This window comes from Engystomops pustulosus, chromosome 3 (genome assembly GCF_040894005.1).
Source record: "Engystomops pustulosus chromosome 3, aEngPut4.maternal, whole genome shotgun sequence".
Lineage (NCBI taxonomy): Eukaryota > Metazoa > Chordata > Amphibia > Anura > Leptodactylidae > Engystomops > Engystomops pustulosus.
The window spans coordinates 82,534,111-82,557,940 of NC_092413.1; the positions used below are offsets into that span (position 1 = coordinate 82,534,111).

The 23,830-nt window shown below is 42.2% G+C and overlaps 2 protein-coding genes across 2 annotated transcripts in view; both read left to right on the top strand.

The window, feature by feature from the left end:
- Positions 1-612: 612 nt before the first annotated feature.
- COG2 (component of oligomeric golgi complex 2) overlaps positions 613-23,830 on the top strand; it is a 40,415-nt gene continuing 17,197 nt past the window's right edge. Inside the window, exons 1-7 of the mRNA XM_072141237.1 lie at positions 613-769; positions 1,438-1,599; positions 4,751-4,816; positions 14,001-14,081; positions 17,901-17,998; positions 19,764-19,872; positions 21,166-21,345. Coding sequence (XP_071997338.1) covers positions 713-769; positions 1,438-1,599; positions 4,751-4,816; positions 14,001-14,081; positions 17,901-17,998; positions 19,764-19,872; positions 21,166-21,345 — 753 coding nt within the window. The 5' untranslated portion in view covers positions 613-712. The remainder of the gene's footprint in view (positions 770-1,437; positions 1,600-4,750; positions 4,817-14,000; positions 14,082-17,900; positions 17,999-19,763; positions 19,873-21,165; positions 21,346-23,830) is intronic.
- On the top strand, positions 7,852-10,985 carry LOC140121534 (uncharacterized). Its single transcript, XM_072141236.1, has 2 exons — positions 7,852-10,595; positions 10,668-10,985. The coding sequence occupies exons 1-2, from the start codon at positions 8,967-8,969 to the stop codon at positions 10,968-10,970; spliced, it is 1,932 nt and encodes a 643-aa protein (XP_071997337.1). The 5' UTR covers positions 7,852-8,966; the 3' UTR covers positions 10,971-10,985.

Consider the following 23,830-nt stretch of genomic DNA (forward strand, 5'->3'; position numbering starts at 1 on the left):
TCTATTTGTGTGTTGCATATACAAATATGCATATTTTCAGGGGGGGTATAGGGGCCCGTTTGGAAGTCTGCAATGGGGGCCAGACTCGCCTAGTTATAACCCTGCTAGGGGGTGTCATAGGTGGTCCCATGATCCCGTAGACAAAAAATCCATCCTCTACAAGAGTTGGTTAAAAAAAAAATGGAACAACCAAATAGTAAAACTACCAATGAGCTGGGGTGCTGAAACAACAGCTCCATGTCAACCCCAGGCGAAGCCATATTCCTGCTAAACAACAAGCTCCATTACAACAACAGCTCCATGTCAACCCCAGGCGAAGCCATATTCATGCTAAACAACAAGCTCGATTACCTACAACATTTTTAAGTAATGTGAATTTACATTTAGGCATCTCAGGCAAATTACCATATTATATAATGTCAAATAATAATGATATGTTAATTATATGCAATAATTATTAAATGTATTATAAGACTTGTACACAAGAATTAAGGGTCCGTTTTGTGTTACAAACCTGTCAAGTATCGCATACATAATTACAGCATAGTGATTCTACGCGGTTACACCTGGCGACCAGCAGGTGGCGCTATGATTTGCAGGTTCCCTGGCGTGCTGTCACTCTCTATGTCTCGACGTCACCAGATTGTGGAGGTTGGCGGAAGTGCCGCGTCAACCGAGAGTTGTCATCAGGATTTTGACGGAGCGAGTGACGATGCAGCTGCCGCAGAGCCCGAGCGCCTTGTGTTTCGATAAAGATGAGTTCATGAAGGTTGGGGCGGATACTTATTGGTTGTGCTGCGTCCTGTCATTACCCTGTGTGTAGTCTTCCCCGGCCCCCATCATCTGCTAGTGCTTATAGCCTGTCTGTATAGTCTGTAGCAGCCCGTGGTCATTCTCTTGTAGCAGGACTGAATACAATGATTTTATATTCCAGCTTAGTTAAAGGGGGTCTTCCTTTTAATGAAACGTATCCACTGTCTAACTTGGTAGTTGATAATGGGACCCCCAACGATCGGCAAAGTTTGTCCTGCACTTCATTGATTAGTACTTAACTTGTAGGTCAAGCCACTGAAATAAAAGTAAATCAAATTATTAAACTGGATTAAACAATTAATATCAGTGCAAGAATAGTGAACTAATATGGGATTTGGGGGAAGAAGCGCAACCCTGAAACCTTCACTGACCAGCTTCTGAAGTTATCATGGAGCAGGCCTCTTCTAATTTTATAGGGCCCCACTACAGTTTTCTGCACTGCGGGTGTCAGGGAATCCACAGTGTACAGTTATGTGGCCCCTTTATTCTCGGATTCTCATAGGTTGAACCCAAACTGGTCATTAAGTGATTTTACAAGATGGCATTTCCCCTTTAAATTTCAGATTGTTAATGTATAATGTTTCTGTAATCTTAAAATTGTGAATTTTTTTCTTTCCTCGATAGGACTCTTTTGATGTCGACCACTTTGTGTCAGAGTGTAGGAAGCGCGTGCAGCTGGAAGATCTTCGAGATGATCTTGAAATTTATTATCGTCTTCTTAAAACGGCCATGGTTGAGCTCATCAACAAGGACTATGCTGACTTTGTTAACCTCTCAACCAATTTGGTACGGATTCTTTTTATTTTTTTGTTCAGTGGTCTTAAAGATAACCTGTCACCAGGTTGCACAAGTGACCGTGTGGGAGACAGAGGCAGGGTCTGTCACCTGTAAGAAGGGATCCAGGAGCAGACTGCCTTTTAGTTTTCAGATACCAGAATATTTATGTAACGGGCTTTAGAAACCTCTCCTTTATTTAAAAATGAGAATTCTGGTAACAGGTTCCCTTCAAGGGGGTATTTCCATTTTGAACATTTATGGCGTCTCTTTTCTATTATCGGATGTAGCCTTTACACATCTGGACTGCTTTGCTGGTACTTTTCCGTTTAAGATGGGAAAAACCCACAAAAGTAACTTTACTTAAAATCAACTAATGTTAATCAGATATTTCTTATGGATGGGGGTTCAACAGCAAAATGAAGCTGTCTCGGGTGTGAAGGAGCCATCTCCAGACTGCGGCTGCATTTGAATTGCGCATTGTCAGTTTCAAGATTTTTTTGTGACTACTGAGGGTTTGTCTGAGTGAATGTGAAGGTTCTTTAAATTTACTGATGAATTAAAAGGGCATAATTGTTGAGGATATTTATGGCATATCAATAGGTATTCTTCAATCTGCACCTCAAATTTCTGTGCAGGAAAATCTGCTGCTTAACCCCATAGCGCAATAAGACGTACTCTTACGTCTTGATGCGCATGGGGGAGTATGAAGAGGGCTCACGGGCTGGTGTTAACGAGCCTGCGGCGCGTGGGCGCCGCCATGTTGGCTCCGGTCGTCACTCCTCAGGGAGCGGCGATACGTTGCCATGACAGGCTATATATTACAATGTCAGATTTGCACATTGTAATAGATGGTGTGAAAAATTCAGTAGTATGGCCCTATATGGAAGGATCAATCAGACAACCTAGGGTTATAATACCCCAGGGAGTCTGAAAAATGGTAAAGGAAAAAAAAAATATATGTATTAAAGAACTAAAAATTTAAATCACCCCCCCTTTACCTAGAAGTCATATATAAATAAGCAGTAAAAATCATAAACACATTAGGTATCACCGCGTCCGAAAATGCCCAATCTATCAAAATATAATAACTGCGTTTTAACTACGGAAAATAGCGGCCAAAGTTGAAAATGCCATTTTTTTTGCCATTTTGAAAAATATTAAAAATTCAATAAAAAGTGATCAAAAGGTTGTGCAGTCCTAAAAATAGAAGCATTGAAAACGTCATCAAAAGTCGCAAAACATGACACCACCCACAGCACTGTACACCAAAGTATGAAAAAGTTATTTGGCCAGAAGACGGCAAAATGAAGAATTTTTTTTTTGTACAGGAGATTTTTATTTTTGTAAATGTATGAAAACATTATAACCTCATGATCGTACTGACCCAATAAAAGAAGTAGACATGTCATTTGGGGCGCACAATGAAAGCCATAAAATCCAAGCCCACAAGAAATGGTGCAAATGTGTTTTTTCATCATTTTTACTTCATTCAGAATTTTTTTCCCGCTTCCCAGTATACGGCATAGAATATTTAATACCTCCACTATGAAGTGCAATTTGTTATGCAGAAAGAAGCCCATACACATGCTCTTTACATGGAAAAATAAAAAAGTTATAGATTTTTGAAGGTGGGGAGTGAAAAATAAAGACACAAAAAGGGGCTGGTCCTTAAGGGGTTAAAGGACACCTGTCATCATGTCTCTGTAACTAATTCTACCTGTTAGAGCAACTCACTAGGATTCTATCTCAGCTTTTATCTAGTTAATGCTTACATTAATCATTCTTAAATCATATTTTCTTTATTATGCAAATAATAATATGTCACTTGTTACCCCTCCCTTCTCCTCCCCCTGCTAAGGTCTGTGTCTAATGTAAAGTATTGCTAATTGTGCTTTATTTGTGTGTTCGAGACACAGAAATCAGCTACACAAGTAGCGGACATGTTCTCTTCTCCTATACACATGTTAGAGACATAGACATCAGCTACACGAGTACCTGACATGCTCTTTTCTTCTATACACATGTTAGAGACATAGACATCAGCTACACGAGTGCCTGACATGCTCTTTTCTTCTATACACATGTTAGAGACACAGACATCGGCTATACAAATACCAGACATACTGGGGCAGATTTATCAAGTTGTCTGAAAGTCAGACTATTTCTAGTTGTTCATGACAAACAATCACAGCTTAGCTTTCATTTTACAAGTGCTCATGAATATTTTAAAGGGGAGCTGTGATTGGTTGCCATGGGCAACTAGAAATATCCTGACTTTCAGACAGCTTGATAAATCTGCCCCACTTTGTTCTACTATACACATGTGAGAGACACAGACATCAGCTACACAAGTACCTGACATGCTCTGTTCTCCTATACACATGTGAGAGACACAGACATCAGCTACACAAGTACCTGACATGCTCTCTTCTCCTATACACATGTGAAACAAACATCAACTACACAGTTCCACCAAAATTGTCCTCTCCTAGACACAGAGAATACTCTTTTACCACATTTGTCCTCCAGACTACACCTATAAGATTGAACCACTAGATGGCTGTACACAAGTGCCTGACATGCTCTCTCCTCCTATACACATGTGAGAGACACAGACATCAGCTACACAAGTACCTGGCATGCTCTCTTCTCCTATACACATGTGAGAGACACAGACATCAGCTACACAAGTACCTGACATGCTCTGTTCTCCTATACACATGTGAGAGACCCAGACATCAGCTACACAAGTCCCTGACATGCTCTGTTCTCTTATACACATGTGAGAGATACAGACATCAGCTACACAAGTACCTGGCATGTTCTGTTCTCCTATACACATGTTAGAGACACAGACATCAGCTACACAAGTACCTCACATGCTCTCTCCTCCTAAACACATGTTAGAGACACCGACATCAGCTACACAAGTACCTGACATGCTGTCCCCTCCTACACACATGTGAGAGACACAGACATCAGCTACACAAGTGCTAAGTCCTAAATTACTCGTAAAAACTAGAGTTCCATCTACAGATAAATCTGCTCCAGATGCATCTAGCCTTAGCGATATAATGACAATATCTATATTTGAATGAGTACTTAGGATTTATTTGCTATTCCAGGTTCACTCCTATTTTTATTTTGTTTTTTTGCACAGGTTGGAATGGATAAAGCTTTGAGTCAACTTTCTATACCACTAGGACAACTTAAAGAAGAAGTACTGGTATGTGTGGGGTTTTTTATAGCTACATTTGGTTATGATTCTCTGCAGAAAAATATTTTGGTAAAGGCGTTTTCCCACAAACAAAAATTAGGCCCTATCCACGGGATCGCGAAAAAGGGGGGGGGGGGGTCCGTCTGACACCTAGTCGCACTGTCAGACTAATGGAGCAGACAGCCGGGCATAACCGTTCTGCTCGATTAATCTCGATGGAGATGAATGAGCTCAGACCCCTTGTTTTTGCAATCTGTGGGGGTCTCGGCACTAAGATCCCCACTGATCAGCAAGTTAGGCCCTTGAAGAGGACCTGCTGGGGGGGTGTCGGTAGGCGAGTACACTTTTTTTTTTTTTTTTTTTTACTACTACAGGCATTATATTGGTGCAGGGGCTGGCAGGCTATATACTGGGGTGGTGCTGGCTGGCTATATACCGCAGGGACTGGCTGGCTATATACCGCAGGGACTGGCTGGCTATATACCGCAGGGGCTGGCTGGCTATATACCGCAGGGGCTGGCTGGCTATATACCGCAGGGGCTGGCTGGCTATATACCGCAGGGGCGGGCTGGCTGGCTATATACCGCAGGGGCGGGCTGGCTGGCTATATACCGCAGGGGCGGGCGGGCTGGCTGGCTATATACCGCAGGGGCGGGCTGGCTGGCTATATACCGCAGGGGCGGGCTGGCTGGCTATATACCGCAGGGGCGGGCTGGCTGGCTATATACCGCAGGGGCGGGCTGGCTGGCTATATACCACAGGGACTGGCTGGCTGGCTATATACCACAGGGACTGGCTGGCTGGCTATATACCACAGGGACTGGCTGGCTGGCTATATACCACAGGGACTGGCTGGCTGGCTATATACCACAGGGACTGGCTGGCTGGCTATATACCACAGTGGCTGGCTGTATACCACTGGGCATGGGCATGTCCGATTTGCACATTGTAATAGATGGTGTGAAAAATTCAGTAGTATGGCACTATATGGAAGGATCGATCAGACAACCTAGGGTTAAAGTACCTTAGGGAGTCTGAAAAATAGTAAAAATTAAAAAATAAAAATTCAAATCACCCCCCATTTCCTAAAACTGAAATAAATAAACAGTAAAAATCGCATTCACATTAGGTATCGCTGCATCCGAAAATGCCCGATCTATAAAATTTATAATAATGTTTTTTCAGTGTGTTTAACCCCGTAAAGGAAAAAGGCACTTTCCATAACGTCCCCCATGACGGCCCACTAGGAGGATGACCCTTGACCTCTGTAGGGACAGGAAGCAGAGAGGTTAAAAGCCTCCCCCCCACATCCTCCCGCCAGTGTCTTCCTGTCCCTACAGGGGTCAGGTCAAGAGAGGGTCTCTCTCCTCCTAGGGGGGGGGGACGTTTTAAAAAAAAAAAAAAAAAAAAACGGAGAAGGATCTCCATACTTACCAACCTTACCTGGGGTTACGCCGACTGCGGTCCAAGTTCCCCTCCGGACAGATCCTCGGTTAGCCCGGCGGCTGCGGGCTCTCCCTGGACGGAAACATCGTCCGGCTGGCGTCCTCTCCGGCGGGCTGGCCTCCAGACTCTCGCGCGGACGCAGGGAACTACGTTTCCCAAAATTCCCCCTGATCGATGACGACTTCCGGTCGCGACCGGAAGTGACCGCGGACCGGGCGCGGGACGCGGAGGAGGCCACCGGCAGGGGGATGGGCTCCCCATGAAGGTATTTAAATCCTCAAAAGCGGGTAGTCAGTTGGTCTGAGGTCTATGACTTGTTTCTTTCTTGGCTGGCCGTCCCAGACATCATAATGGCTGATGAGGCAGACTTGGGCCTACTCCACCCCCCGGTGCACGTGAGTGGTGCTGTATGGCAACATATACAATTATTTTTTGTTGTGAGCTCCAAGTCATTGTCTCCTTGCCTTCCTTCCCTAGGAGCAAGTTTCTAAGGGGAAAGGCAAGGAAGAGAAATCAGGAAAGTCTGAAAAGAGTAGAGAAAAACCTGAAAAAAGCAGGATTCCTGTTAAAAAATGCAGTATGTGCTTCCGTACCCTACTAGAAGGCTATAAGAAACCGATCTGCAAACCCTGCATCGAAGAATTTATGCGGGAGGAGAAGACGTCTTTTATGGACGAGCTTAAGTCCTTTATAGACGAGAAAGTGGTTTCTTCAGTGGCGGCGGCTACGCAGGGAGCCCCCCCACGTAAGAAAGCTCGGATAATATCGGCTTCCTCCTCAGAGGAAGAAGAGGGGTGCATTTCAGACTCTCCTTCCTGCTCTCTGGCGGGAGACCAGGATCATCAGGATCGTGAGCAGGCAACATGCTCCCGCTACTTATTCCAAAATGAGGATCTGGACGATCTTCTGAAAGCTATGCGAGATACATTGAACCTCGAGGACGAGGAACCCCCTCTTTCTCGTGAAGATGAACTATTTGGGGGACTCAAAGCCAGGAAACAGCGCGTTTTTCCCCTCAACGATACCCTTAGGGGACTAATTAGTCAGGAATGGAGAGACCCTGAGAGAAAAATCGCGGTCTCTAAGAATTTCAGGAAACGCTTAGTCTTCGACCCTGAAGAGTCAAAGGATTGGGACTCGTTCCCCAAAGTTGATGTACAGGTTTCCAAGGTCTCTAGGAAGATGGACCTGCCCTTTGAAGATTCGGCTCAGTTAAGAGACCCGATGGACAGGAAATCTGAAGCTCTTTTAAAGAAAGCATGGGAAACTTCCATGCTAAGCCTGAAGTCGAACTTAGGAGCCACCTCGGTGGCAAGAACACTATATTTCTGGTTGGGGAAATTAGAGTCCCATATCCGGGAGGGTACTCCCAGAGAAGACTTACTGGAAAGCATACCATTGTTAAGATCAGCTACTGCCTTCCTTGCTGACGCATCTGCCGAAGGAATAAGGTTTGCTGCAAAAGAAGGAGCTCTTACCAATGCCACCAGGAGGGCCTTATGGCTGAAACAGTGGAGCGGGGACATCCGCTCTAAATCCAAATTGTGCAGCATTCCTTTCTCCGGGGATTTTGTGTTCGGACCCGAATTGGACGCTATACTTGAAAAGGCGTCTGACAGAAAAAGGGGATTTCCAGAGTCCAAAACAATACCCAAGAAATCTTCCTTTCGTCCTTTTAGGAACACCGGAGAGACTTACCGTGGCAAAGGTAAGCAAGGACGGTGGAGTTATCCCAAAGGAGGAAGGGGAAGGGGTTTCCTTTTTTCTAACCTCCCAGAGGGTCCAGGAAACAAGAAACAATGACGCCAGAGTGGGGGGGCGTCTCCTGGGATTCCTATCCCAGTGGACAAAGGTCACCTCGAATCCCTGGGTACTGTCTATCTTGGAATCGGGCTACAGGATAGAATTCTCATCACCCCCCCCCTTCTCCAAGGTTTGTCGCTCCCTTACCATCTCTCTCTCACTCTACACATTCCTTCATTTGGCAGGAAGTATTTCATCTAATCCACATGGGAGTGGTGGTGCCGGTCCCTCAAGAACAAGAAAAATTGGGATTCTACTCCCCGTTGTTCCTTGTCAAAAAACCAGATGGATCAAATCGCCTAATTATCAACTTGAAAGAACTAAACCGCTTCATCGTTTACAGAAGATTTCGCATGGAGTCGGTAAGAACAGCTACCCAACTTATTCACACAGACTCCTATATGTGCACTTTAGATCTAAAAGATGCATACTATCATGTACCTATTCACCCCTCATCTCAGAGATTCCTAAAATTCTCGGTTCTCTCTCCCGAGGGCTCTGTCTTACACTTTCAATTCCGTGCACTTCCATTCGGTATCTCATCGGCTCCAAGGGTCTTTACCAAGATCATGGTGGAGGTGGTAGCCTTTTTAAGACTACAAGACATATCAATCATCCCTTACCTAGACGACTTGCTAATTATAGGGAAAGACAAACAAAAACTAATTTTGGCAAGAGAGTCTTCCCTAAGAATTTTAACAGAGTTGGGGTGGTTAATCAACCTGAAAAAATCAAGTTTAGTACCCTCCACTCGAAAGACCTTTCTAGGGATCATTCTAGACTCAACTCACCAAATGTCTTTTCTTCCTCAGGAGAAAATATCCAACATAAAGCATCAGATTCGTTCATTCAGACGGAAGGACTCTGTACCAGTCAGACAGGCGATGAAGATCCTGGGGCTCCTCACAGCATGCCTACCTGCGGTCGCCTGGAGTCAGAGCCATACCCGGATCCTTCAGAATTGGATCCTAACTTTCTGGAACAGGAAGTCTTCAGGTCTAGACAAGAAGATCCGGATTCCTTCCTTTGTAAAGAGGGACCTGCTGTGGTGGATGGAATTAAGGAACCTAGAGAAAGGGGTATGTTGGCACCACCTCCCAACCATCACCATAGTGACGGACGCAAGCAGCTCAGGCTGGGGAGCAATCCTTCCTTCCCACTACGAGCAAGGGTCCTGGACTCTAGCCCAAGCAAAAAACAGCTCAAACTACAGGGAGTTAAGAGCGGTCTGGGAAGCGCTAAGATCGAACACAGCCTATCTGAGGGATCATCATATCCACATTCTCTCGGACAACGTCTCGACAGTGTCCTATTTAAGGAGACAAGGGGGTACAAGATCCCCAGTATTATCGAGTCTGGCTCGTACCATCTTCCAGTGGGCAGAAGAAAACATCCTTTCCATCTCTGCCACTCATTTGAAGGGATCCCTAAACAGAGAAGCGGATTATCTCAGCAGGAGAGAGATCCTACCGAACGAATGGTGTCTCAACCAGGAGATTTTCCTACATCTAACCAGCGTCTGGGGCATGCCCCAAATAGACCTATTTGCCACGAGGGAGAATTCAAAATGCCAACAATACTTCTCTCTGGAGGCCGGCGAGTCCAGAGACCACTTGGACGCGTTCAGCCATCGTTGGAGCGGAAGTCTCATGTATGCCTTTCCCCCAATTCCCCTAATTGCGAGAGTACTCAGAAAAATCTTGCTCGACCGGTCAAGGGTGATCCTGATCTGCCCAAACTGGCCAAAAAGAAGCTGGTACCCACTGTTGAGGTCCCTATCTGTCCAGCAACCTTTTATTCTACCGATTCAGAAGGACCTTCTATACCAAGGTCCGATTTTCCATCCCGATCCAGGAAGACTCCGTCTGGCGGCTTGGATCCTGAGTTCGAGTTCCTAAGGTCCCAAGGTCTCTCTCGAGCTGTAATAACTACGTTGAAGGCAAGTAGGAAAAAGGTTACTTTCGCCATATATCATAAGATATGGAAAAAGTTTGTGACCTTTTGTGGGGCTAATCCCCCCTCTCAGTCTAACCCAAATATTTTACAGGTACTAGACTTCCTGCAAAAAGGACTAGAAATTGGTCTTTCTACTAGCACTCTGAAAGTCCAAATTTCGGCTCTGAGCGCATTCTTCGACCATCCCCTGGCGGACCACAGGTGGGTCAAAAGATTTATTGCTGCTGCAAATAGAATTAGGCCTCAGATTCTGAAGCGGGTTCCCTCCTGGGATCTCTCCCTGGTTCTGGATGCTCTCTCCAGACCTTCCTTTGAGCCTTTAAAGGACGCTAGTATAAAAAACTTAACTTTAAAGACTTCCTTATTGGTAGCTGTGACTTCAGCTAGAAGGCTGGGGGAACTCCAAGCCATTTCTATTAGAGAACCCTATATGTGTATTCTCCCTGACAGGATAACTCTGACTCTGGATCCAAGCTTTGTTCCCAAAGTGGCGTCCAGGTTTCACAAGAATCAAGAAATAATTCTTCCATCATTCTACGGGAATCCTTCTTCAAGCAAGGAATTGGAGTGGCATTCCCTGGATGTAAGGCGCTCGGTCTTAGAGTACTTAAAAGCTACAAAACCCTGGCGCAAAGATCACAATCTCTTTGTTCAGTTTCAGGGGAAGAACAAAGGGGTAAAGGCATCCAAAACCACGATCGCCAGATGGTTAAGGACTGCCATAGCCTCTTGTTACACAGAACAAGGGAAAGAAGTTCCTCCTAACCTTAAAGCCCATTCCACCAGAGCCATATCCGCCTCCTGGGCAGAGAAGAGGGGCGCTTCTCTTGAACAAATCTGCAGAGCTGCCACCTGGGTTTCTTCGTCCACCTTTGCAAAACACTATCGGCTGGACTTACCCAACTCACAGGATCTCGCCTTCGGTCAGAAGGTTCTCCAGGCTGTGGTCCCACCCTAACTCTACTAATTTTGTAGATCTCCTAGTGGGCCGTCATGGGGGACGTTATGGAAATTGGGAATTAGACTCACCGGTAATTCGGTTTCCATCTAGTCCTCCATGACGGCCTATATATTTTTCCCTCCCATGTTTCTTTCACTTTATTGAAAATTCTGTATGTGATTCAAACAAGACAGAATAAAAATATGTTGTATCTTCCACCGGTGTAGTTATTTGGTAGACACTGGCGGGAGGATGTGGGGGGGAGGCTTTTAACCTCTCTGCTTCCTGTCCCTACAGAGGTCAAGGGTCATCCTCCTAGTGGGCCGTCATGGAGGACTAGATGGAAACCGAATTACCGGTGAGTCTAATTCCCAATTTTTTGTGCCATTTTAAAAAGTACAGAAATTTCTATAAAAAGTGATCGAAAGGTCCTAAAAATGGCAGCATTGAAAATGTCATCAAAAGTCGCAAAAAATGATACCACCCACAGCTCCATACACTGAAGTATGAAAAAGTTATTATAGCACCAGAAGATGGCAAAATCCAAAAAAAAAATTGTGTACAGGAGGTTTTAATTTTTGTAAATGTATGAAAACATTATAAAACCTACACAAATTTGGTGTTACTGTTAGAAGTTTACTTTAACTTTTACTTTAACTTTTACTTTAATAATTGCTTTATTTGCGATGTATACCATTCTCTAAGTGTACACGCATTACTGACTGTTGCAAGATAAGTAATGCCTTATCACATCGTGTATTGCGATGCAACAATCAATAAAGTTTGATGTTGAACTATAAAACCTATACAAATTTGTTATCCCCGTGATCGCACCCACCTAAAGAATAAAGTAGACATGTAATTTGGGGCACACAGTGAAAGCCGTAAAATCCAAGCCCACAAGAAAACGGCGTAAATGCGCTTTTTCACAATTTTCACTGTATTTGGATTTGTTTTCCCGCTTCCCAGTACACGACACAGAAAATTAAATACCATCACTATGAAGTGCAATTTGTTACGCAGAAAACATGTCGTCACACAGCTCTTTATGTGGAAAAATAAAATGGTTATAGATTTTTGAAGCTGGGGAGTGAAAAATGGAAGTGAAAAAACTAAAAAGGGCCAGGTTGTTAAGGGGTTAACTGGGCGAAATTAGCAGGTGCCATCTTCGCATTGGATCACTGAGCATGCACCCGACAGAGAAGACAGAAGAAGGGACCCCTCAGCTTAGCTCGGTGCATGCGCTGTGTTTCAGAGCTGTGCCTCTATCCCCTGAGCAGAGACCTAGTAGTGAACACTCACAGTAGAAAATTGGCTACGTCATGGGACCATGCACAGGACGGGAGGAAAGGCATGTGTTCCTCGAGGGAGGGAGCTGGCCAGGACAGACTACACGTTGGAGAATAGGCTGCCGGATAGCTCAGGAGGATCGGGGAAATGCTGGAGATTTCTTTATAAAGGTAAGTAACAATAATATTTGTTAGCCTGCCCCATACAGCCACAAGAAAATTAAAGTGGCTAATCCCTTAAACATTTTGGAATAGAATAGAATAAAACTTTATTAATCCTGTTGGGAAATTTTGTGCATCATTACTCCCGGCAAGGCATGAACAGTGTTTCACATAATAAACAAGACAAATAACATTACAGTTACTACGGTCGGAGCTACGAAGGCACCCTTCTATTAGAGGACAGCAGCAGCAGCTTCATCCTCTGGTGCAAACATACTCCGTCTACCTTCTAACTGCTGAGGCTGTCACAGAATAGACAGCAGGAAGCACAGTGGAATCTTTAGGAGGAGGGAGCTGCACACACTGGTCGCTGTGTCAGCTGGAGGTAGCTGCGGGGTTGCACTCTGGCTGTCACTGCTGTTTCTTCATCCCTCAAATCACAGGATGCAGTCTGATGAGCCACTGTCGGGGGGGCTCTCGGGAAGCTTAGGGCCCTGGGCAATTGCCCAGATTGTGCCTCCTCCCCCGTAATGCCAGCCTTGGCAGTGTAGCTCACAGATCTATATATGCAGTCCTGGGATAGTGATGCAGTGTTGTCTGCTGGTATGTACTTCTAGCATTTCCTTTATGCACTGCTTGCTATATTTACTACTTTGGTGCACTGTATGTAGTACTGAATGATCACTTTTCTGAGTTTTCAGTTTTAATAACATTTTTTGTAATAAAACTTTTTTGTAATTAAGAAAACCCTTGAAGGAGCTCATAGTGTTGGCCTGACAGAGAATAGATACAGCCTTTCTATTAATGATTAGATACGTTGGAGCACTTACAGGGAAGTTGCTGTAATAGGGACTGACAGGGAAGCAACATTATTGAAAACCAACCTCCTCCTTTGAATCGGCAGTGAGAGCAGCCTGCAGCCAGGAAGCTACTGATAAATGTGTCTCTATACAGACGGTCCCCGACTTAAAACACCCAACTTACAGACGACCCCTAGTTACAAACTGACCTCTGGATGTTGGTAATTCACTGTACTTTAGTCTTAGGCTACAATAATCAGCCGTAGGAGTTATAAAAGGTGTCTGCACATAAGCTTTATTGTTAATCCTGGTTTTTGAAATTCAATTTTCACAAAAACCAAAAAAATTTTGACTAGGGTTACAATGATAAAATGTACAGTTCCGACTTGCATACAAATTCAACTTAAGAACAAACCTACAGAACCTATCTTGTACATAAACCGGGGACCGCCTTGTATTATATACAGCAGCAAGATGGTAGGATACTGCACGCAGCAATGATTCTACTGTGGTAGGACCAGCCATAAGAAGATATGGGCAAGTTATTATGGGGCTTGTAGGAAACTGCTACTATGTGTGAATCTTCTGCTAGACTCTGCATGGACAGTGGAGGTAGATATAGGCTAATTGTGTGAAAAATGTATATATGCATAATGATGTTTACTGTTTACCCTTCCTATAAACATCGCTCACATTTTGTGGGACAAACCCTTTTAGCTGTGCATTGCATAATTTATTCTATACATATTTTGACAAACTTTGCTAAAAGGTTGCACTTTGTAATTTTCTATTTGCAGAGCCTCAAAACATCTGTTAATGATGGCATTAGTGCGGTGGATGAACGTCTGGCAAAACAAGATGATATAAGGAAAAAGAAGGTAAGTTCCCTCACACTGAATTATTAAAGGTAAATATTTCATCAAAATGAAGCATGCTACACCAGGGACACTTACTCGTAGTTCCAGGCCCTGTGACTGTGGTAATCGCCTTGTTTGTTATCCATGGCCTCCTTCCTTCTAAAACTCTTTAAACTTTTAAACTTGTGTTATTGAGCCAGAAGGGCTCTGGGAGGCGTTAACCTGGCCCCTCTTTGCTGTAGCTTTGTAGACTGTTAAACTGTGCAAGGAGCACTCCTTCCCATTGTGTGCAGAAACTTCCTCTGCTGCATTGAGATTGCATTAGGCAGGGGGAGTGGAGACAATGTAACGGCCTGTGAAGCTGCAGCACCAAGGGGCTCTGGTAGAGCCTCCATAGCACTTCAGACTAATTAGCATATTTTAAAATTCATTTTTGAAGGAATGAGTCTATGGATTAACAAATATAAGAACAACAGTCATGGTGCCTGGATTTATGACTAAGTGCCCCTGGTTATTCATGCTTGATTTTGGTGGTAGATTTCCTTTGGCCTAGATTTGAAGCAGGGGCCAGCGGCGGCGCTCTGGACCGGAAGTGGCCGGATCCCGGACCGGCCCTGGAATAATGGGCCCTGCTCCATCCAATGGCGCTCAGCATCTGGGCCCCATTAGCCCTGAGGACCCTACAGTGGTGCTCCATGCTGTGGCCTGTCTGGGTTGGCAGCCTGGATCTAGATTTTAAGAGATTGGCTGTGTGAGACCTCCCTGGGGCCGGCGCAGGGCTCTAAAACCTGGCCCTCACTAAGGAAATCCACCTGTGTGCTCCTGTCACCCCTGTTACCTACAGCCGATCCTCAAAAGTTCTCCATCACCTGTGACAGATTGCCAAGTGCCTCCGCTGAGTGCTGACCCCCCGGAAGAACTCCTATCTGCTGCACTCTCTCTGAGGACTATACTGCATTACGTCCGTTTCGTGGGCCTGCCTAAACTCTGAGAGTTGAGATCCAGTTACATCCCTGGAAAATCTGCCATCTACCTAAGGGCATGATAACTTCTCCTCCTCCTTTCTGGTGGAACAGGCGCACCACATTCTCCCTAAACCACCTCCACCTGGCTCTCCGCCGTGCCCATTCATTGCTAAATTTCTCAACTATAAGGACTGCAATGCCATTCTCCGCTTGTCCAGAGAGCAGGTTCTGCTGTGTGTAATGCTGCATTGTGGGAAACCTCCTCCTCACCCCACTCTCCTGCATGCTCAACCCATTTTGGCTTACAATCCTGCCCCCTCCTGCATACTTATCGCATTGTCTAAGGTGCAACTTCTTGAGATTGCTTATAAACCATACAAAATGTGTTCTATACAATCACTTTAAGAGCTATCTGCACACTTATCTCCCCTCTTGACTGACAAATATAGGAAATAAGCTGTATATTCCATTCAGTATTGAGAAGATTGGGAGAAGACTGCTAGTTCTCAGTGTGCCTTCAATCAGCAGCAGTTATAGAAAAATAAGTGCTAGCTTGACTGTGTGTATGTTTGCAGCATATCGTTAGCTTATAGCATATTTTTACTTTTTATTATTACGTTGATATATATCCCCTGTGTGATATATAACCCCCTGTGGGTTGGGCAGGGTGCCGCTTGAAAATCTCAAATGGGACCCCCCATTATTGATTGCAGATTCAGAGGAAACGATTACAATGATTCAATCTACAATTTTTGTCATTTTCATTGATAGTTGGCACTGTAATTGCCAAAAATCAAAATGGGTAAAAATTGCTCAAAAATGGGGATATCTGTAGAAATACACATTAGATCGGAAAAAAAATATATATGACAAATGAAAATGTATCCAATTATACTAAAATTGACCCTGTATATTCAGCCCCCAGGGTTGAGGTGGTGGAAATCTAGGTTTGTTTTATGTAGAACTACATTCGGCGTAACCCGGGAACAACAACTTGGAATATAGTAGTTTTCTGTTCTCTCGGTGGGCTTGTTTCTACCCTCTGAAGATGAGTATTTTTCTTGTTGCCTACAAAATGTTTAAATATCAAATGCTGTACATTAAGTGCTCGAATTTGGTGACATTTTATAGCTTATAGAAAAATATTGCATACGTCTATTTTTAGATGTTTGATCTGATGTGTATTTATCAAAATATCTCCTTTTTCCAATGTTTTTTCAATGTTCATATCAACTATGCAAAATTTTTAGTGCAGAAAAACATGGGCAATATTGCTTTTTTGACACCAGATTTGGTGTACAGGCAGTCCCCGGGTTACACACAAGATAGGTTCTGTATGTTTGTTCTTAAGTTGAGTTTGTATGTAAGTTGGAACCGTATACTTTATTATTGTAACCCTAGTTTAAATTTTTTTGGTCTCTGTGACAATTGGATTTTAAAAATGTTGGGTTGTCATAAGAACCAGGATAAACATTAAATCTTAATTACAGGCACCTGTGATAACTGTTAAAGCTGTTTATTGTAGCCTAGGACTAAAGTACAGTAAATTACCAAAATCCAGAGGTCCGTTTGTAACCAAGGGTCGTATGTAAGTCAGGTGTTCTTAAGTAGGGGACCGCCTGTATATGTAAAATGAGAAGTGACATGGAAAAAATGATTAAACATGTAAAGAAAGAGATGCAAAAAGCCACAGGAAGTCATTACAATAGCTAAATCTATCATAAATTAGAAACCAATGAGCCACCTCAAGACCTTATGACTGAACACTATTCAGGGGTCAAGACTCCAAGCATCATTGTTATGTGATGCTATTAGTCCCTTCTTCACCACAAAACATCCACACTGCGCTGAAAACATGATTTTACTATGGTCCAATAGTCCGCAGCTTTAATATGCATTTTATATAAACTGTAACTATGATGCTTGAAGCCCCATCCCCATGGCCCATTGATATGTGAAATTATACCAACACACAGTCAGTAGTTGTTAACTACTGCAGGGCAGGGAGCCCTGTTAGAGCCATAATCCAGTAGAAGTGGGGAAAACGCCATGTCACTCAACCTCCATGGCCTGTATATGCACTTGCCACACAAGACCCCATTGCTGAACAAAAAGCATGATCAAGTGCTTTTAAAGTTTTCTCAACATGTAGAGAAATCTGTGAAATACCGGGAGAATATATTTGAACTCTCTGTTTGCAGTAAACCCCTCCCCCCGGGAAAATTCATATGGTTGAAGGTATGAATGTATCAAGACATCAATCAAAAATCTGCCACCTACCAGGATGATGAAAAGGACACTGATGCCAAACACAGATCTACTGAAACTGTCAGTTGATTTTAGAGAAAGTTAATATACAGCCAATCGCTTGGGCCGAAAAAAATGACTTGGTAATGAAGGCCCAACACAGACGGGTTTCTAAAGGGGTGTTTTGAATGGCACACATTTTTTTCAGTGCAAAAACTTACTGGAGGTGCCTTGGCCGTGCACAAGGGAATCAGTAGGGAGAGGATACAACTATTCCACTGTATTTTTCTTTGTTCACATTACGTGCCATTTAGCAAAGCACTCTCTATCTATGAAGTTATGAAGATCGCTTGTAACTTTCATCTGTACTCTATGCTGTGTAACTACACGATTGCTGTGGTCCAAAACACTTCCAGTATCTCTGGTAGTAGCACACTGTACTTAAGGTGTTTGTATTATTTTTAATGTATGTCTAATTATATAACATTACAACATCAAGGTCTGTCATTTCTGATTGGGCAAGTTGTATTTTAAACAATTAAAAATTAAATACCACATTTAAAAATTAAAAAAGAAAGTTTCCAAAAAAAAGTTGAATAACTGATTTTGTGTACCTTTTTTATTTTAGATGTGCGTGTTGAGGATGATTCATGTAATACGTTCTGTTGAAAAAATCGAAAACATTTTGAACTCCCAGAATCGTAAAGAAAATGCCGAGCTGAACAGGTAAGGTATAGGACTCGCTGATGGTGGGTGGTATGGCTCTGTACAGCTCTAGTCTGATTCTATTAGCACTCAGTTTCTTACGGATCTTTACAAAAGTCATTTTTTTTCTTACCAAACTCTTTAGGATCTGTCTATGTAGTTCAAAACAACATTTTCTGCCATACACCAAACCATGAAACGTGAAACTTACACACGGATGTTTACAGACTGGCAAGAAAAAATATTTCAGTTCTTTAATCCATACTAAAAAAGACTCACTGTTATTGATCAGATAACATGGGTTACAAACCTCATAATTTGTGAAAGCTGCATACCCTGCCATTGCACTACCTCAAATGCACCTAAGCTGCAACCCCATGCACAAATGAAGCCAACTAAATAAGAGTTGTAAAGTAACTTTCGGCAACTGTATATGGCAGAATTCAGTGCCTGATAAATCTCTGACAGTTTAAGAGCTCATTCAGATGTCTGTGTGCTTGGCCAGACCGGATCAGGGGTGAACACAGGGTCGGGAGGAGGAGGGGAGATAGGTAAGCGCTCATCCCCCTTCCTCCTTTCATACAAAGACAATCGGCCGTGCTGCAAATATGGCAAAATATAGGGCATGTCCTTTAGTTTGCATCGCAGTCACCCGCCTCATTCACACTGCAGTGACACATAGAGATCTGGCCACAACTTATGTGACCAGATCACAGGCCCCCAAACCAAAATAACTCTTAACTTTTAAAGAACCTAGCCATTTCCTTTTTTTTTTTTTTTTTTTTACTCCCCAGCTTCAAAAGCTGTATCTTTATTTCCTGTTAACAGCGTTTTTTTGAAGGCTTGTTTGTCCAGTGGCACTATTTAATATTGCGTGCCATGAACTGCAAAGCTGGAAATAAATTCCAAATACACAGCTTTTTTGACACCCATAACTTTGGCATATGAAGCTGTGTTAGGTGTCAACTGATCTTGAAAAGAATTCTGTTTTCATTAAAGTGTTTGTCTGACATTAATAAAAACTTTCCTGGGGCTGGGGGGGGGGAGCTGAGAAAAAAAATAAACCTATACTTGCCACCCTTGGCGCTCCCGATGTACCATGCCACCGTCCATTGCTGCTATGCCCCTGTTTGTTTACAACGCTCCCGTCTGGTGCAACCACCCGTCCTTATATCCCAGAACAGGAGACTGTTCGGTATGTTAAGTCACTAGCAGTTGTTGAAGCGGAACTGACGTGCCCCTGTAAACAAGTGATACACGTGACGGACTGCCCCATGAGACACTGGAAGCACAGAGGGGGGTAAGTTTAGGTTTATTTTTTTTCACAGCCCCCCAATCCAGTAGTATAATTATTTATTAATGTCGGACAACCCCTTTAATACCATTTTCCGTACTGTTTGACCTTTTTTCTTTAAATTTTTATGAGTGGCAAAAATGCAGCAGTTAAAACATTGGGACCACAGGGATGCCTTTGTGATTTTGTCTATTGTGTACATTCTAGGAAAAGGGGTTAATTTGAATTATTAGGATTTTTATTTATAATAGCTCATGCTATGGAGTTTTATTGGATGGATTATTTCTTTCCATTTTTCAATTTTCACACCAACATGAGAAAATTAATTTTGTCTTATTAGAAAGATTGTTTTTTGTTGCAATGAAATGATGCAAAGAAAAAAAAGCCTTTCTGGTCTTGGAATAAAACCGAACATATGATATCTTAGAACAAAGTAATAGTAGAGATTTAATTAGTCTTAAATGTATTCTTCCTGTTTTTATCTCATTGAAGCACATTGCTAACCGGGCAAATCTTGGAAAGAATTGCTACAGAATTTAATCAGCTGCAGTTCCATGCTGTTCAAAGCAAAGGCATGCCTCTTCTAGATAAAGTGAGACCTGTAAGTATACTAAACAACGCCATGCAGATGTAGGTGTTCAGATCATTACATATTACTTCTTATATTCACATATACAGTGTTTTTTTTTTTTTTAGAATGTTTTTGAAATTTAAATTAAGATACAGTTTATTGTATAATTATATGTGGGTATGTTGTATATTTAACTTTTTTGCCATATCAATATTTCAGACTTTTTATTTTTACTCAACACTAGAAAAAGCAAACATATGTGAAGATGTTTGCGTAGCTCTGCTGGTGTGAGTCTATTAACCTCCTGATCATATGACTTATCCAGGACCCATAGCAGTCACCAGAACAGAGGTTGTCTGACCTCCTTCTCAAATCTGCAGCACATGGATTATAGGCTAGAATTCGCAGCAATCTCCATTTACTTTTATAAAATTGGAAAAAAGCAACACAGCTATATGAATGCTGTGTGCTGTCCACGATCCAACATGTCCACTTGCAATAAAACAAAATATATCTTTGAAAAAGTGAGATCATGAAGGTGTATTCACTTATAAGTTTGAGTGCTGACTAATTTTTGTTTCATTCACTTTTATACCTTTCTTAAAAACCAACCATACCTGTATGAATGGCGTACATGTCCAAGATGGAAATTCCCCATTAAACTTAAATTCAGACTTTCATGAATCAATGTAGTATAAGAAACTATCCGAATAAAAGTAAAAAAGAGGCAGAAAAGAATTTGAGCATAGAATTATGCATTGTACTTCCAATAGAGGGGCTATAAAAATTAATTAAAATAAATATAAAACTTGCCCCAATAAATACCTAAACTGCTGTTTTTGCTCATCTTGCCAACTGGAATGAAATGATTCAATAAATACTACAAAATTAATCTGCAAGTCGTAATAGCCTAAGACTAAATTAATAGAATTGTGGGACAGTCCTGTGGTTTGAAATGTGAGCTTTCCTGTCTGCTGCTTCCATTGGACCCGGTGATCATATGACAGTTGTCCGATACAGAAGAGCCGCAATTAACTTCCATCCCCATTGACGGCTATTTCTTATGTAACTGAAATTATTATTCATGACCCCGTTATAAAATAAAAATGTAATAAAAAATGTTTCCCAAGATTCTTAAATGATCTCAGCCTTAGCCCTCTCCCCCAGACAACGATTACAGTATTAACTGTTTTCCAGCCTTTTACATGATATTTATATTCAGGCCCTTTTAAACATTTTGCAGTCAGGACAGTCTGGCTTGTAATAATGCCAGTGTTTTATTACTTTACCTAACATATTTTTACTCTTCAATTGGTGTCTAAGCGTATTGCAGGTATCACTGCTATGTTACAGCGCTCCTTAGAAGGTCTCCTGTTAGAAGGTCTTCAGACCTCGAATGTGGACATAATCCGTCACTGCCTGAGAACATATGCCACCATCGACAAAACAAAGGATGCGGAGGCACTTGTTGGCCAGGTGCTGGTAAAACCCTACATTGATGAGGTACGTTTGCTTTTGGCCTACAATGCATCAGACACTGAAAGAATTCTGTTTCACAATCCCAGAAGTCCAAATGGCATCTCTTGTCTTTATATGCAGTAGGTAAGGCTGCCTTTTGTTTTAGGTGTCCGAGACTATTTTATGCTAAAATCTCTTCCTCCTGATCTCAATTATTCAGTTAAATAACAACTATGGTATTATGACATTTTTTTACATCTACTGGAGGCTTCACTGGTTATATCCAACCAAATAATGACCAGAGTGTCATATTGGCCCCTTATAATGATTTCATTCTGTATTTTGCTGTTAATATACAAAGAAAGTTGTTTTTTCGAAAACTTGTATTAGAAAAAAAATGCCAATATCTTAACTTTGTCTAAAGCTTGAAGCTTTATAGATAATGCTATAAAAACAGGACTGTATGAGAAGCAAAGTAATTCAAAGCTTGTCCCTTTCAGCACATCCCCTCACCTACCGCCCCTAAAAATTGCAGTTGAGTCTCAACTTTTCCACAGATCCAGTTCAAAGTTTATTGACCTCACCTTAAAGACCATGGTCTATGCTCAGCTTAAACACTATTGTTGTGGAGGCAAAAGTGTATTTCCTGTACAGATGGTGAGAATGAAACAACGTATGCTGTTTAGCATAGAACGCTGTTTACACTGTCTCCTTGACGACATCTGCCGGCCCTCGTATATATATTGTGTGCTACGCGGACAGATGACGTCAACGGCTTGAGAATGCGCTAGGAAGCCCGAAACAGCCCGTCGCCGCCAGCCCCTGCGCCTTCCCTGTACTCTACTCTATTAATAAATAAGGACTTTTGCGCAGAATGGTGAGTGCTGCTTTTATGGATTGCTTATATGGATTGAATATCCTCAGCGGAGCACCACCGTTTACATTGCCTAAGAGAGGCTGTTTTGATGGCTGTTGGTAACTTAATGAAAGTGGATGGTGCCGTAACCTTTTTTCTTTTTGTACCTCAGAGTGAAACAAATCTTATACACACACTGCACAAAAAAACTTGCAATGCAAACTTTGAATAAAATTTTGCAGTATAGTGGTTGTGAAATAGACCTTCTATACAATAATCACATGGGGAAATGGTTTTCAGTTACATAAATTCTGTGACAGATCTGCCACATATAAAGTTAACCTTAGAAGTGCCCCATTGCAGATTATCTGATGTGTTTTAATATTGTCCTGACTCGCCCTCAAAACAGAGAGAGAAAGCTTGCATTTACAGTATTGGAGTTGGAAGGAATATCTGTTGGGTGAACAGATATTCAGCTACCGCTGTAGATGCTCAACAGATTTACTGCTACACAACATTTTCTTCAAATTTAAAGGAGTTGCGTTTTTGTTTGATCAAAATTCAAATGTAACGAGGGTGTCTTAGGTTTAAAGTCAAAATTGTAAACCACCTGCCCATGTACTTAATATTTTTGTATGTTTTTCAGTAAAGAAAGTTCTATTTTCTCATTCTTATAGGAAGTTACAATTGTTCATATTCAGCAGAACAGTGCCACCTGCTGGAATCTAGAATAATGCAGTAATTTTTTTTTTATTTAAACTGGTGAACTTTTTTTTAACAATTTTGGTGGTTTACCACAATTGTTACAGCCTGTATGCAGTAAATGGGTGAAAAAAAATGTAGTTAAGTGACTCAACCTGTAAATGTTTCTGTATTATTAATTGAGGGGAAAATGTAATATTTTGATATTATGTACAATTGTATGTACATGTATTTTCATAAATTAATGTCTATTAACTAGTGTGTGTGGGGGGTATTGTGTATCTACTCTGTATTTATTGAAGGAGATATACTAAGCACAATGACCCACCTTTAGCAAAACTGTGCAAACTGCACTAGATGCAGTTTGCCTGTGTAGTCTGCAGATGGCGCCAGATTCTGAATTTGTGGAGCCCGTTTATGAAGAATCTGGCGCTCCCATGATTCCCCCTACAGAGTGCACCAACTTCAGTAGTAAGACTGAACTAAATTCGTTAAATGTTCTGTTATGTGTAATAAATCTTCCTGTATAGGTTGACTGACTTGTCATTTAGTGTCATGGGAACTTGATAAAAACACTGTAGAGCTGTAGTGATGACCAGACTGATTCTATATGATACGCCCTGATATTGCAGATTGTGTATAAATAGTATGTCTTTCAAAACCCTGAAGAGGTTGCTTTCCCCATAAAGTAGAAGGCTAAGTTATTCTACTCCTGAGAAACCCTTATGTAGACTGTCCATAAATGATTGCAAAGATGACTGGGTTACTTCTTTTGGACTTTCAGGGTAGCTTATAGATTTCCCACAACCCGTTCTGTATGGGGCATGTCATGGTGACTCTCAGTGGTTAGATCGCCAGCAATAACTCATATACCCCCTTTCCTGTGAAATAGCTTCAGGTTCATTTCTAAAGAAACATGATATTCAAATTTAAAGACGCCTTAAAATCTAGCCTATCATGTATTGATGTGGA